The sequence below is a fragment of the Nanorana parkeri genome, unplaced genomic scaffold, assembly GCF_000935625.1.
Source record: "Nanorana parkeri isolate BGI_ZX_2015 unplaced genomic scaffold, ASM93562v1 scaffold48, whole genome shotgun sequence".
Lineage (NCBI taxonomy): Eukaryota > Metazoa > Chordata > Amphibia > Anura > Dicroglossidae > Nanorana > Nanorana parkeri.
Genome location: NW_017306316.1, coordinates 410,211 through 426,655, shown reverse-complemented (window position 1 = coordinate 426,655; position 16,445 = coordinate 410,211). Strand labels below are relative to the sequence as shown.

At 43.6% G+C, this 16,445-nt stretch overlaps 1 protein-coding gene across 1 annotated transcript in view; it reads right to left on the bottom strand.

Moving 5' to 3' along the window:
* The window catches only part of PITPNA (phosphatidylinositol transfer protein alpha), a 66,374-nt gene extending 51,618 nt beyond the window's left edge, over positions 1 to 14,756 (bottom strand). Inside the window, exon 1 of the mRNA XM_018573541.1 lies at positions 14,517 to 14,756. Coding sequence (XP_018429043.1) covers positions 14,517 to 14,536 — 20 coding nt within the window. The 5' untranslated portion in view covers positions 14,537 to 14,756. The remainder of the gene's footprint in view (positions 1 to 14,516) is intronic.
* Positions 14,757 to 16,445: the final 1,689 nt, after the last annotated feature.

The following is a 16,445-nucleotide window of genomic DNA, read 5'->3' as shown; positions in this document are numbered from 1 at the left end:
CAAGAAAACAAATGTGTATGAGAACATTTGAAATGTTTAAACTCCTGACAAATATCTAGACACCAGCACTATCAGCTGGAATGTTTATCTTCAGATTCCCTTGGCATTTAGAAAAGACAGCAGTCGGGGGCCTTGATCTCTAACATTTATCCATTCAGCAGTTAAACTCAGATGGCAAGCAAAACTACTTCAGTCTCTTTCACACGGGTGGTCTGATCAGATCTTCCCGTCTGTTTTTCAGGTGAATCTGATCGGAAGTTACAGCAAATCACCAGCACACACACTATGTCACTCTGATGAAGGGTCACTGCGTCGTCCTGAAACGTTAGCATGTATGACATGATGTGATGTTTTAATAAACACAAGAAAGAAAAATTGAAGTTGTATCCTGTGTGATTCACTGTAACTTTTGGAGTTCTGCCTGATGCCATCAGCGAGATCACTAGGGCTGCAACAACTAATCGACATAATCGATTATTGAAAAAGTTGTCAACTTTTTCAATAATCGATGAATCGGCTTCCAATCAGTTGGCCCTGTTCACGGCTCCACACACGCTGCGCGCCGCACCTCCTCCCCAACTCACGCTCAACGCTGCCAGACCCGCCCGCATCCACGCCGCACCTCCTTCCCGCCTCACACTCACCACCCGCCCACATCCACGATCGGCACAGGGACGCGTGGAAGATGTAGTAAGGAGGAGCAGGTGTGGGGGGATGACAGCCGTCGATAGACAGGCCCGATCTCAGAAGCAAGTTGCTGGAAGACTGCTCAGGTAAGCCTGCACTTTCCCCACACATGGTACTCTATAATGTATTGCTGGCATTTGTATTCCTCTATAGCTGATGGTACATTGTGCTGTATATTATACATAGGAATACAAATCCCAGCAATACATTATACACTGTATGTATAATTTATTGCTGGGATTTGTTGTACTCCTCTATAGTTGGTGATATTCTGCACTGCGCTGTATAGAGGACTACAAATGCCAGCAATAATACATTATACAGCGCCATGCGAATTCCACCAGCTACAGAGGACTACAACAAATCCCAGAAATAGTGCATTATACAGTGGTGCAATACCGAATACCACCAGCTATAGAGGACTACAAAACCCAGCAACAGCACATTACACAGCGCAATGCAGAATACCGCCAGCTATAATGTACTATTGACTGGATTTGTTGTGCTCTATAGCCGGTGCCATTCTGCATTTATTGCTATATAATTTTACACTTTCCATTTCATTATATTGCACACCACACTTTTTTTTTTTCTTTTTTACTTCCACCGCTCCAAGCTTGCTCCTGTGATGGACTGCAATCTCAATACAAACTTTTTTTTATCCGATTAATCGAACTTAATAAATCGGCTAACTAATCGATTTTGAAAATAATCGTTAGCTGCAGCTCTAGAGATCACTGCGAGCACCACCATCATCTCGATAATAATAATAATCTCGGCTTAGGATAGTATCTGATCGAAAGTAACTCCAATGTAACTCTATGGTCAGTTGGATGTAGGGCCCATTCACACCAGATGCGGTAGGGCTGCGCAGGGGATTTTCTCCGGAGCAACCGCAATACAAGACAGGGCAATCGCCATGTTTTAGATGGGCTTAGTTCACACCACTGCGTTACAGTGGTGTGCGCTGAAATGAAGTATGGCTTGCAATACTTTAACCTCCCTGGCGGTATGATTTTTTTTCTTCTTTTATTTTCCTTTTTTCATTCTATTTGTTTTCATGGGTTTTTTTTACTTTTGAAATCGCTCGCCGTTTCCGCCCCCCTGTCTATAGTTGGTGATATTCTGCACTGCGCTGTATAGAGGACTACAAATGCCAGCAATAATACATTATACAGCGCCATGCGAATTCCACCAGCTACAGAGGACTACAACAAATCCCAGAAATAGTGCATTATACAGTGGTGCAATACCGAATACCACCAGCTATAGAGGACTACAAAACCCAGCAACAGCACATTACACAGCGCAATGCAGAATACCGCCAGCTATAATGTACTATTGACTGGATTTGTTGTGCTCTATAGCCGGTGCCATTCTGCATTTATTGCTATATAATTTTACACTTTCCATTTCATTATATTGCACACCACACTTTTTTTTTTTCTTTTTTACTTCCACCGCTCCAAGCTTGCTCCTGTGATGGACTGCAATCTCAATACAAACTTTTTTTTATCCGATTAATCGAACTTAATAAATCGGCTAACTAATCGATTTTGAAAATAATCGTTAGCTGCAGCTCTAGAGATCACTGCGAGCACCACCATCATCTCGATAATAATAATAATCTCGGCTTAGGATAGTATCTGATCGAAAGTAACTCCAATGTAACTCTATGGTCAGTTGGATGTAGGGCCCATTCACACCAGATGCGGTAGGGCTGCGCAGGGGATTTTCTCCGGAGCAACCGCAATACAAGACAGGGCAATCGCCATGTTTTAGATGGGCTTAGTTCACACCACTGCGTTACAGTGGTGTGCGCTGAAATGAAGTATGGCTTGCAATACTTTAACCTCCCTGGCGGTATGATTTTTTTTCTTCTTTTATTTTCCTTTTTTCATTCTATTTGTTTTCATGGGTTTTTTTTACTTTTGAAATCGCTCGCCGTTTCCGCCCCCCTGCGACGCGGACGCTCACAAGGGACGGAAGACGGATGCCGGCATCTGCCAGAGGACACAGCACAGCTCGAGGGACAAGGTAAGAGACACGCTGTGTATTCCCGAGTGTGGCTCGGGGTTACCGCTTATGGTGCAGAAAATTAACCCCGAGCCACACTCGGGAATACCGCCAAGAAGGTTAAAAGGAGAACTATGAGGCGAGTGAAAATCACCCACCCTCAGAGTTCGAGCCGACGTGACAATGAAACTGTCACACGTCGGCTCAATAGATTGGGAAGTGAGCGAACACATACCGTCGCTCGCTCCCTTCCTCGATCATCTCCCTGCAGTGACAGTCAGTCACCGCTCCCCACAGGGATTCCCGCCCTCCCCGCTCCGATCCCCCAGCGCTGACTGGAGGAACGGACGGGGGAGGGTACAGCTGGCTTTGCCTCTAGATGGGCAGAGCCGGCAGCCACTCACCTCAGCTGGGTGGATCTCGACAGCATTGTCGTGATCCGCCCCGGCTGCGGCGGTCTAAGTATACCGCGAGCTGTAGCTAGCAATATACTGAGCTTTGGGTCACAGGAGGAGGTTAGTATATGGCCTCCCGTGACCCTTAAGAGAACTATGGGGAAAAACACTTACCCCATAGTTCTCTTTTAAGGGCAGCGCAGCGCAATGCAGTACAACTGCATTGCGCTGCGCAGTAGCACTTAAAGAGGAACTAAAGAAATAAAGAAAATATACTTTATCCCGCAGCCACCGGTGGTCTAAACCTCACTGACATCCTTGCGTCTATGCAAGGTCCATTCACTTACATTAGACATGAGGACACCAAGGAAGGGACATATCACAGCCAGAGCCGTGGAGAGGCGAATGGTCACAGGAGTGAGTATCTTCTTTATTTATTCTTTATTCCGTTCCCTAGACCAAAACAAGCAGTTAACCCTTGCTGTACAGGGGTAACCCCACTGCAAGTGTTAACTTTTGAACATCCTGGAGATCTGCTTTAATGCAATGTCCCTTGTGACACTTCAATAAAGTTCTAACCAAAAAAAAACAACAAAAAAACATAAAAGTGTGATGCATCGCAGTCAAGTGCATCAGCACTGTGCCAGGCACGCGTATACCAGCAGCCATGCGGTGAAGCACGTAAACAGGTGTGTGTCCACTTACATCCATTTGATACTACAGGAAGTGTTTTCTGACAAATAAGAAGTGTTAAAGGGTATGTATAGCCGAAAATGTTCATTTTAGGATAGAGTAGGGAACTGTGAAAGTCTATGTCTAGGCAAAAGCTTTTTTTTTTTTTTTAGTTCTGTACTGATGACCACTGTCGCCTGACAATGAAAATATGAGGGGAAAAGCAAAATGTTTGTCCCCAGAACAAGCGGTAAGGGCAAATCTTCTACTGGGGACATTTGTTCCAGGAACAACTGTCCTAGGGGGGGGGGGAATTATCTTCACTTTGGGACATTTCCTCTCAGGCTCCATTCACACTTGAGCTGAACATCTTAGGGTGTTTTGGGGCATTTATTTTGAGCATTTGTACTGGTGCTACTGCAAGAATTTCAAGCTTGAGTATGTTGTTTTGTTTTTAGCCAATCTAAAGCCTGAAAAATGCACAATATGCATCATTTTGGCGCTCCTATTGAAGCCCATTGGGGCCAAAAAGCTTGCTTCAGCTCCAATAGAAGCCCATGTACTTTTCAAAGCTACAGGCCTTTTTACTTTAAGCAACAGAAAGCTCAGATGGGAACAGGGACCGTTAAAAACAATGGGATTTCGCCCGCTGATGATGTAGCGCTTAGGTATTTAAGCTGTAAAAAGCTCAGGTGTGAAAGGGGCCTAACTTCCTGCTGTGTCTCTGGGACAGGAAGTAAATGGAAACTTCCTCAATGGTACACATAAAGCAAAAAATAAGCTGGCAGGGGTTTTAAAGCCAAACTCCAAGACAAGAATGATAATTTACTCATCGTACCGGGTGTGTAAATTATTAAAAAGCTGCATGTTATGTGTGGAGGGCTGCTGCAAAGTATATAATGAAAGCATTATGATCGTACTGGAGTTTGGCTTTAAACCTTCCCTACTCTATCCAAAAAACTTAAAGTGACACTAAACTCAGGAGTTAAATCTTAAAAATGCATTCAAGTATCTTAACTATTAAACAATGTATCTTATTTGTGTATCACTCGGCTGTAGATCCTCAAATCATCTCTGAATTCATTAGGGATGCACAGATACTTTTCGAGTACCAGTGCAGATACTTGGCATTTTCATGAGAACTACCGGGGTTGCAGCGATCGCAGCTGGGACCGGACTCTGGTGCTCCACCACTGTCCTGAATTCATTAGTCTGTATTGTTTCAGAAAAACTGTCACTTGACAATAAACAAAAATGTATCAGTACTCGTACTTGTAAGTACTTGGCAAGTACCAGTACTCGTACTCGCAAAACTGGTATCTGTGCATCCCTTTATTTATATTTACAAACACAAAATCATACATTAAAACAGAGATGTACAAATCCCGGGAGCTCCGTGTGCTCCTTACAAATGACAGCGGCCTCCTAATTTTAGAAATTTTCTCTAGTGTAGTCTTGGAGCTGAAAAGTATTGGTACATGTACTCGTACTTGTACCGAGTTCTGTACTTGGTATCTGTGCAACCCTAGAATTCATACTGACGCTGTCCTTCATTCTGGAGGGTGACTACTTTTGTTCCCCATGGTCCGTGTGTGTGTTGTAAAGTACAAAACTTCAAAAACAGGATGTCTTGCTGCACTCCTAACCAGAGTAACCCCAAGCTGGGTGGGTGCTTGTAGTGACCACGGAAGGCACCGTGTGAATCACAGAATAAAGGAATAATGTCACCAGCACACCAGTTTTTGTTAGTCAATGATCCATTTTAATGGCACATTGCCATCCAATACACAAGCGCTTTCGGGGCCGCAGGGGGTCCCCTTCATTAGGCTCAGAATGACTGGTGTGCTGGTGACATTATTCCTTTATTCTGTGTTGTAAAGTAGTCACCACTCCAAGCTCGCTCCCGTGATGGACTACAATTTCAATACAAATTAGTAAACTAAACGTGAGATTGTAGACTATTGCAGGAGTGAGCTTGGAGCGGTGACTACTTTACAACACACAAGGACCATGGGGAATAAAAGTAGCCACCCTCCAGAAGGAAGGACAGTGTCGGCACCAATTCAGAGATGATTTGAAGATCTACAGCCGAGTGATACACAATTAGGATACATTTTTGTTAATAGATAAGATACTTGAATGCATTAATGAGTTTAGTGTCACTTTAAAAAAAAAAAAAAAGTCTTGGCTATGCATATATTTTAATGCCTCATGTCTATGTTAAATTATCTCACAGACTTACAATTTGTGAGGGAATTTTAGCCAGGTCATACGTTCATGGCCCAACCGTAATGACATTTAATTTATTGAGTAATCATTTATAATCTTGTCTCAGACATCTCATTTCACCTCATCTGTTGTTCTGTTAGGGAATCTGACCTATTAATCCCCCTACCTTCAGCTATTAAGATTCATTAAGATAGAGAGGAACGAACACATTGGTGACACAAGATACAAGGATATGCACAAAATACTCGTTGAAAACGTCAAATGCTCTTTTTTTTTTTTAAGAGCTGAGGTAAACCTATGTACAGTTGCTATAGATTACATTACTTCACCCTATTCTCCAGCTTTCACTAATGTCCTCTGGCTTGAAACAGAGAAGACATATTTATATGGATACTTTGCAAAAGGTTTGTGTGTATGTTTTCAGTGCTGGCCGTTTTCCACGGCAACTGTTATAACTCGTCAGTGTGAAATCTGTATATGAAATGGTTAAATTACAGAACAATGAAATATAACACTGATCAATAAAGAATAAGGAAACACAAGGTAACCTTGACCTATCTTCAATACACTAAGAATTCTGGGAAACCACTGAATTGCCCTGGGTATTTTTTAATGCTTTGAAATATCTATTAGTTTCCATGTGACTGGGAGAAACCCAGGACTGCCTGGGACACAAGCAGAAAACCGCAAATACTGACACTGCATCTAACAAACTTTGTATGTAGACCTTCTGTGTCACACAAAACGTAGTCACACAAAAATGTAAACTCTCTGGGCAAACAAAAATGGGACCCTTGTAAGGGGGCTAGCCTCATTCTGCAAGGGATAAGGGTACCTTTTTGTCTAGACACTGGAGTAAAGCAGATTTGCTTACCTGAACCCCGCTGATGAGCACTCTCCTCTTCTTCCCCAGCGCAGCGGATGTGCAATGTCCCTAGGTGTTCCCACATCTAATGCAAGTCTATGGAACTTGCATTAGACATGACATCAGGGTTCCTTAGTCCGCCAGAGCTCAGGGAAGAAGAGGCTGTGGGGCCTGGTCTAGCAACCCGAAGGGAGCAAGCTGGAGAGGGGATCAGGTAAGTAAATCTGGCCCCCGAGCACTTAACCCTTGCAGTGCAGGGTAGCTCCACTGCATGGGTACTTTTTTTGTTTGCATGGAGATGGGTTGTAAACCACTCTCTAGGAATACCCAACCATGTTGACATACATGCATCATAGAAGGCATCCAAAAGTACCTCCACTTACATTCGCTCCATGACAAGAATTCCTGTGCTTCATAAGCACCTCCAAATCCAAGCTCATGCTGAAGGCCAACTCAGACACACACAGTTCTAGTTTCACTCATTCAGTATGAAGAGCACTATATTCAGGTCACACTGACAGCAAGAGATGAGCATTCTTTGCATCATGGGATGTAGAAGCCATGCATGAGCCCATGAGTTGGGCCAAAATAGGATTCATATTTGTTATGCTCGGGTTCAGGATGCCCCAAAGGACACAGGTGCCAATTTTAGAACTAAAACATAAATGAAGTAAAAGGTAAATGCAAACATTTTGCTATTAGGCAATGATGAGATGTAGTATTTGTCCCCAATGACAAGCTGACTTTAAAGACTATCTTTAATCATAATTGTTTAGTTTTGGAAAAAGCAAGGAAAGGGTTCAAACCCTTGGTGTCTGGGTGCTGTGGAAGAGATTTCCCTTTACTCGTGTCCTAGAGACTCAACAGGACGGAAGAGGAAATCTCTCCAAGATAAAAGGAAACCAGCTTTCAGCCAATAGTCAATGGAATAGGTGTCCCCATTGGGAGATTTCAGCTGTCCAGTGACAACTGGTTAATTTCCCAGAAATTTCTGTCCTGAAAATAATGGTCACCAGGACAAAACACAGAGGGTGACTCTCCCCAGGGGGAACACAGACAACAATAAAAACTAGACAAGAGATTTTGACCATTTCCTTATCTATCCAAAAGAAAAGAAAAAAAAAAAAGGATAAGGCTACAGATACACGGGTTCAAATTCCCCATGTTTTATTGCCGGTTTTCAAATGAACTCTGCTAATGACAATGGAACAAGCGTGTGTGCTCCTCATGCATCTGTGTAGATCAGCCCTAGAAGCCCCCACACACAGGTAACTTGTGGTCAGGTAGAATAGGAGGAAGCTTTGCAAACAGAGATTTCCAATTTGTCTGAAAAACCCCGGCAACTGATGAGGCTTAGCTTTCTTTTCTCCAAAGAAAAGGGAACTTTCTTTTCTGAAAAAGTGAAAGTCTTTTTTTGTGCATAGCAAACATTAAATGTAGGCAAAAGTGGGACAAAAGTGTTTGCTGGGAGTTAGTGACTAGCCATCTGCCATCATTATCAACCTACAGTATATGGTGAGCCAAACTCACAGCTGATAATGAGCCATGTTTAGTCACTTAACTGGCAAAGCAACAACTAGCAAGTCAGCCAGTAATCACTATTCATATTTTTCATTTTGCTGGTCTATTAAAGGACAGGAAACACATGCAACTTACTAACATAGTACATGCTATTAGTGGGCCCAATATCTTGCTCCCAACATTCCTTTCAATCCACATACATACCAGCAGAGCATAGACTTTCCATTGGCAATGAAAGACCTTGCTACACAAAAAAAAGGGGGAGCACAACCGATATTGGTGATTATTAAGAAAAGGCTATGCGGTGTTTAGCAGGCGAAGATCATGATGGAGTTGGAATAGGTATGTGGCTTATCAGGGATGCTGGGGAAGGGCATGGGGTCCACTAATGGTAACTGCATTAAAAGAAGCGTGGCCTTGAAGGCCCATTCACACACACCAGAACGCACATACAAAGCACTGCAGTGAGCTGCAGTTTGAAAATCTAAACACATTTAATCTGTTGTGGTATGCTGGCAGCTAGAAATGTGACTGGGAGGAGGGGGTGGCAGTCACAGTTTTGAGCGGCCTTGGGAAACTCGGGAGAACTGGGTTTCCACCAAGCCGAGACTCAATGGTGGCCCATTTACAATGAGTTGACTGCTTTAATACCACACAAGTTACCACATGCCATAGCACAAGTTAATGCATGCACATTAAAGCACTGCAACGGAACACTTTATTGTGAATAGGTCTAAAGTGTGCTGCATGCATGAGAGAGTGATTGTGATCAGACACCGGTAAGCTGGTATATTAGAACTGGATGCTGTCTCTGAAGCCATCAATATGTAAAACTAGAAAAATATAATGGTATCCAGGTTAGTAGGCGACCTCTGAGATCATACAAGACAACAACACAAGTGTAATGTACAGGGGAGAAAGCCACACCTACAGTTTATATACTTGTTGGCCCGGGCAACACTGTCATCTCCTTGTGTTCTGTTCTTGAATCCCCATAGTGATGCAGCTCTGCTAACACACACACTGTAGGGACTGTGTGCAAGTGTACATAAGTTATAAGGTGTCATAGACAAACACACCTCGAGATAGCACAAATCTATATGCCAGCAACAATTTATATGCTAGCAATGCAATCGCTGCAAAGGAATAAATGGCTACTAACGAAGAAACCAAGCAGATTAGATTGACCACTAATCAAACTAATCAATATTCTATAGTTCTCTATAATTAATAATGACCAACTAGAGGGTCATGTACGGAAACATACATACATATGAGGCTTAATTAAAGTGACATTAAAAAGTCAGTTTTTTCCCCTCCCCCCAATTTTAATGTCAGCACTTACCTTAAATGTCGTCTCCTAATCCGATCTTCCTCTTCTTTCCTGTCCTTTTCAGCCTTCTCTCCAGCGCTGCTGCGGGTCTCCGATCCAGCGCTGACTCCTCTGTCCTTGCTGGCATTTCCAGTCCCACGGGGTCTGCATGCGGGTGTATAGTACACAGACTTACCTTGCGTCTCTCCTCGTCTCCTGGCCAAAAGTCCGAACTGTGTATGGGCCGCCCCAAGATGCTTTGCGGCCGCCCAAGCAGTTTCGGATTCTCGGACGGGAGCGCGCGGCGAAGACAGGGGTAAGTTTTAACTGCTTTTAAAGCGTTTTTAAAAAAACCTTTTGCATATATCTACTGCTTGCTGGCAGTAGACATATGCAAAAAAAAAAAATGGAGGGCTTTAAGGTAAATAAGAACAGTAAAGAATCCCAGTTGCAGCTATAAATAATCCTTCAGCGGAAACACAACCCAGCATATATAAATCTATTCTACCATCCAGAAACATACCTGTCACCTTCTCACATTGTCTAGTTCGCCATTCTTTTAGCGTCTATGTGAATTTTCAGATTGTAAGAAAAATCGGGAAAATAAATAAATTAATCTGTCTAACTCCTGCTTAGCCCACGAGTAGCAGATGACAGATCATGTGAGGGCAGGCAGCACAAAGCTTCTGAGATCTGTGACCCCATTGCATATTTAGTCAGCATTAAATTCATGTAAACACCCTGAAAGGCTGAAGACCGGCTTGGAATGCCCTTGTCAGAGCACAAAGCATGTACCGGAGGAAAGGAAGAAAAGGGGAAGTTGTTCTCAGCACCCAGATTCCACCCATCGCTTATCTACGTGCTATGACAACATATGCTGCCTCTGCTTTCCCACAATTAATATTAAACATCAATGTAGACTCATGTTGTTTCAACAGCAGACTTTGTCTAAACGGCTATTGTAATTAAGCAACATCAAGAGAGTTTGTTATATCTCCCCTCTCAAGGCTATGACAAATCACTTCTGAAAGGCGTCCAACAGGTGTCATGTACTTTTCAGAGAGGCGTGCCCGAGAACAACCCAAGTTCAACGTCTTTGCCAAGTTATGTTGCCTAATGATGTGTTGCCTCTGATTGTAACATCGAAGGCTGTTTGACTGTAGATGATCTTCTAGGTTTACTGCGTTCTAAGAAGGTAGGACCTTGCCAATTTTTAACTGTGGTAGCCCACACAGTCACGAATTGCATGATGCTAAATGCTAAGGGTTTCCAGGACTCAGTAGCACATGGCAGTCCTTGGAAGAAATCACAGAAAATAAATAGAAAAATAAAGGGTCCAATAAACTATTGGTGGTGCACCAATTATTTGACTCCAGTAAAACTGATTTATGGAATGTGCAGAATAATTGTTCGAGCTGAAGGGTTATAACAATAAGAGCGCTACTAGTGCGCCAAATCTTAACAAATTCCAACGGGGGGAGATGTCCCAGAAAAGCTGCACCAAGTAAAGATTTTTTTGTGCAAATTTGGTGCAATGAAAAAGTGCAGTATCAAGCCAAGAGGATGATGGCGTCAAGATTGTAGTTTCTATGCCTAATAAACTATTTGCACTGTGACATAATAGTTAAATACACCACAATCAGATGTGTTGTGTTACACTTGGGATCCCTCTATAACCGCCAATCATAGTTTATCGGGCTCCGCCATGTCTAAATTTTCACCTCTCATCTGTTTCAGAACCTTATACCGAGTCATCCATCAAGGGTAAAAAAGTTCATTTACTGTCACCCTTCACCTCGATTTCAAGCAGAAACGTTTACTTCTCATGCAGACTTCAGATACTGATGAATCAGATGAATAACTACTTGCAACATTGTTTCTACGTCAAGACTGACCAACCATGCATCTTTCAGGCGCCAATTCCTCATATCTAGGTCACTGGATTTTGTTGTGTAGAATATAAAGGTTTGGTAAAAGTCAAGTGCACAGAAGTCTGAGATCCCAACAAGGCAAAACACTTCAACAACGAGGTCAAGGTGTACAACTGTCCTTTTTGGCATAAAGCTAGACTTCCCTTATGTTCCTTTAGGCCCCTTCAACACGGGTGCCTGTCAGTTCTGATCAGCAGGGGATCCTCACACGGATCCCCACACGGATCCCCTGCGGATTGGAGCAGTTAGTATCGGAAGTCACCATTGTGACATCCGTGTAGGTCCAGTTTTTTCCTTAATCCTGCGATGGACGAAAAAAACTGATATTTCCAGACCCATGCTGGTCTATGGGGAGTCTGGTGTAAATTAACTTGTGTCCGTTTACATCAGCTTACCCCCGATCCATCACAATCAGGTCTGCCGAAATGGAACTCTGCTCAGTTTGGTTTTTCAGACCTGGCAAGAGTCGGGATAGACAGGTATAAACGGGCGCATGTCTGTTTGGATCCGGCTCCCCATAGACTAACATTGGGCTTCCAATCAGATCTGCCTGAAAAACTGACAGATGGGCCTGATTGGAGAATCAGCGTTTCTAGAGTGGACTATACACAGAACAACAGGTTTCTATAAGTGGACTATATACATAACGACAAACTCAAAAGTGGACTATATACAGAATGATAGGCTCATAAGAGTGGCCTATATACACAAGGCCAGGCTCATAAGAGTGGACTATATACACAAGGACAGGCTCATAAGGGTGACCTATATACACAAGGACAGGCTCATAAAAGAGGATTAAAGTGGTCTATGTACATGACAGGCCCATAAATGTGGACTATAGACACAGACAGTCATATCAAGAGTGGACTGTATACACACACAAGGACAGTCATATCAAGAGTGGACTGTATACACACACAAGGACAGTCATATCAAGAATGGACTGTATAAACACACAAGGACAGTCATATCAAGAGTGGACTGTATACACAAGGACAGTCATATCAAGAGTGGACTGTATACACAAGGACAGTCATATCAAGAGTGGACTGTATACACAAAGACAGTCATATCAAGAGTGGACTGTATACACAAGGACAGTCATATCAAGAGTGGACTGTATACACAAAGACAGTCATATCAAGAGTGGACTGTATACACAAAGAAAGTCAATCAAGAGTGGACTGTATACACAAGGACAGTCATATCAAGAGTGGACTGTATACACAAGGACAGTCATATCAAGAGTGGACTGTATACACAAAGACAGTCATATCAAGAGTGGACTGTATACACAAAGACAGTCATATAAGAGTGGACTGTATACACAAAGACAGTCATATCAAGAGTGGACTGTATACACAAAGACAGTCATATAAGAGTGGACTGTATACACAAAGACAGTCATATCAAGAGTGGACTGTATACACAAAGACAGTCATATAAGAGTGGACTGTATACACAAAGGCAGTCATATATCATTGATAAAAATTTATAGAGTCTCTACACACACTACAAACGTTGCTACCTCTATGCATACATGAAATATGAACAGCTTGGTATGATCCCAGTGCTTGTTCCTGATAAATAAAAGTAGACCTGTACTAACACATACACAGACTGCAACTGCCCACTTCCTTCTGAAAACCTATCTGCCTGGCTGTCTCTCTATTCATTGTTCACTAAACAAAGCATGCAGCCAGTACAATCAGACCTGCTGATGGGACTATTCATTCAGTGTGACACAGAGCTGACGACAAGACATTGAGTTATCAGGACAGCCAGGAAAATTGTATTTTCAGAAGAACTATTTTGTCCATTCTTACCTTTTTTAATACAGTATTTTTGCCAGTATTTTCAAAAGGCAGAGGTCAGCAATGGCAGCCTACCTACATCTGCTCTTTAGAGAGTATCAATAGCCAAAACTTTGTCTTTTGCAATGTGTCCCATGAGGGAGATTTTCCTTCACTCCGAGACAAAGCAGGAAGTGTAGGGGAAATCCTCTCTTAGGCAACTGTCACCACACCAGGTGTCATTGGACGTTTCTCTTTCCAGCAATGACTGTCAATTCTCCTCACTTTAGGCCCATTGGCACATAAAACACACATTGACCCGCATTGAGATGAGTTTTTCATCACATGGCAATGCATTTACTGTGGGCTGATCTGCTTTTTTTTCTCTACAGGCCACACCAAGGGTCAATATTCTAACTTTTGTTTTTTTATTGTAATAGACGCATGGTGTTGACGCATTTTGCGCAGCATAAAAGAGGAGCCACGCTGCTGTTTAATAGAATGGACGTCAACACACATGTACAATGTGACTGGGGCACATAGAGAACAATTGTTTTCTTGGCGTCTTTGCTTTGATCAATGTACCTGCTGTGAATGAGCCTCCTTCCGCTAACAATGGTCACCTGGATATATAGGGGGGGGGGGTGAACCTCCCCCCAAGCAGGGACACAGGAGGCAATCAACACCAGACGGGGTCAATAACACCTCTTAGTTCCATAATAAAAAATGGCTTTTGATACATTTTAGAAATAAAATGATAATTGATATGTAGATGGAATGAGCAGTGAGTAGTGTTGGTGAATGAGGGGTGATCTGTCAGCGTCAGGTGTCACCCTGTACATGGTTCTCATGCCTGTCCAGTCAGTGTCCTCTCCCCTGTCATTACATTCTCCATGTCCAGCACACAGCATCGCCTAAGACCAGGCACAGCACGGCACCCTGACCCCCCTCAGCCATGCCACCAGCCGATCCACACACAGCCCCGCATCGCTCCCTCCGCCAGCTGCTGTCATCCCATTCATTGCTGGCTCTCCCTTCCCCTGCAACACTTCGTACACCTTCCCCCCAACCCTCCGCCATCCCGCTGCTTACAACTCTTTGATCAGCACCATGGCCGCTCCCTGCACCTCCCGATCTTCTCCTCCGCTGCTCCCGGCCCCGAGTGAAGGTTACCGGCCACTTCCTACTCCGCACCGCGCTGGGGGCGGAGCGTTGCTGCAGCAACTGGACACGTCACGGAGGTTCGTCACGAACGGTGCGCGATGAGATCAGGGAGTGATCTGTGAAGCTCCTCCCCCAGGATAAAACATCTGGATGCTGCTTTCTCATTACCAGTGCGCTTCTGACTGTGGTGAAACGGTGCTTACCGCCGACGCTAGAGGTCCAGTGTCAACACCTGCTGTCTCCCCTCCGGGGGCCATTTTACCGAGGTGGACGAGAGAATTCAGTAGGGGCGCAGTCGCCGAAAAAATGGTAGCTGTCATAGAGCTCAGTAAATTGAGCTTTAGACACTAGCATGCACCTGTGCGAGAAAGACACACCTGCTGTTTTGGAACTACAAGTCCCATGAGGCATTGCAAGACTCTGACAGCTAGATGCATGACTCCCAGAGGCAGAGGCATGATGGTGTTTGTAGTGTAATCACAGCTGGAGTGTGGAGGGTTGCCTACCTGTATACTGATGCTGTAAGATTTATAGAAGAAACGGTGTGTGAATGCTGCCTTTTTATTTTTCATTTTAAAAAATTTTTTTGGTAAAGAGAAGGAGTTTACGATATATACACAGACATTGTAACAGTAACATAAACATGTGCATAAATGAGCTTAATGCATCAAATATGTGGTGTACCCATATACAATGTCCCCACATGAGAAGATAAATAATTCCCCAAGGAGAAGGAAATAGGGAGAAAGAGGAAGAACACATGAACACCTGCTGGTTAACATGACAACTTACTATCCATGGAATCCAACATTAAACCAATTAGAGCCCATCGTTAACCGATACACTAAACGTGTGGCATTATTTGTTTGCATCATTCTGAAGCAATAAAGTTTATCCACACAGCCCAATTTCTTTACAGAAACAAGGTCATATTAACCCTGCGCTTGATGTATTAATTTAGTCACCTCTCTGCCCTCATTGACCCAGATAGCAAGCAAGACTTGTCAAGCAAATTTGCTACAAATTCAAAAAGTGTCAACTAGAACATGTGCTGCAAGTGGTCCGCAAGTCTACAACCTGCCAGGAATGTGTGCAGCAGGTTAACAAGAATTACAATTTAACCCTGCCACAAGTTTGTGGCAAGTTATCCTTGCTATCTGGGGACTTTCACAACAAAAGCAATTATCCATTCAACTAATTTAACAGATAGACCCCTTCTAAGGCCCGATAGATATGGGAATAGCATGACACGGGACCACCAGAGAATCATCTGGTACAGATTGTTCCCTAGCTTTCTCGAATTAACCTTCCATACAGGTTTCTTTTGGAAGGGGAATTCAGCATTGTGTTTACACTTTTTAAACTAACGTTTTTGTTTTTCGTTTACTTATTATATATTGTCTAAGAGGGTTTCATTACCCCTTGGGAATTGTGCAACTATTAGTGAATCTGAAACTCAGCTACACTGATTCAGGGCCCCTCTTATTATTGTTTAATTATATAATATGAGGACACAAACTAGCGTCCTCCCGTCACCCTAAGCTCAGTATACCACAAGCTACAGCTCGCGGTATACTGAGACGCCACAGTATACCGCGTGCTACTGCTCACGGTATACTGAGACGCCGCAGCTGAAGCGGATCCCGACAATTATGCCGGGATCCGCCCAGCTGCGTGAGTGACAGCTGGCTCTGCCTATCTACAGCTGTACCCGCCCCCTCCCCCGTCCGATCCGCCAGTCAGCGCTGGCCGATCGGAACGGTGGGAATCCAGCCCGGCAGAGAGCTGTGACAGGATCGAGAGGTGAGCGAACGCCGGTATGTGTTCGCTCACCTCCCGATCTACTGAGCCGACCTG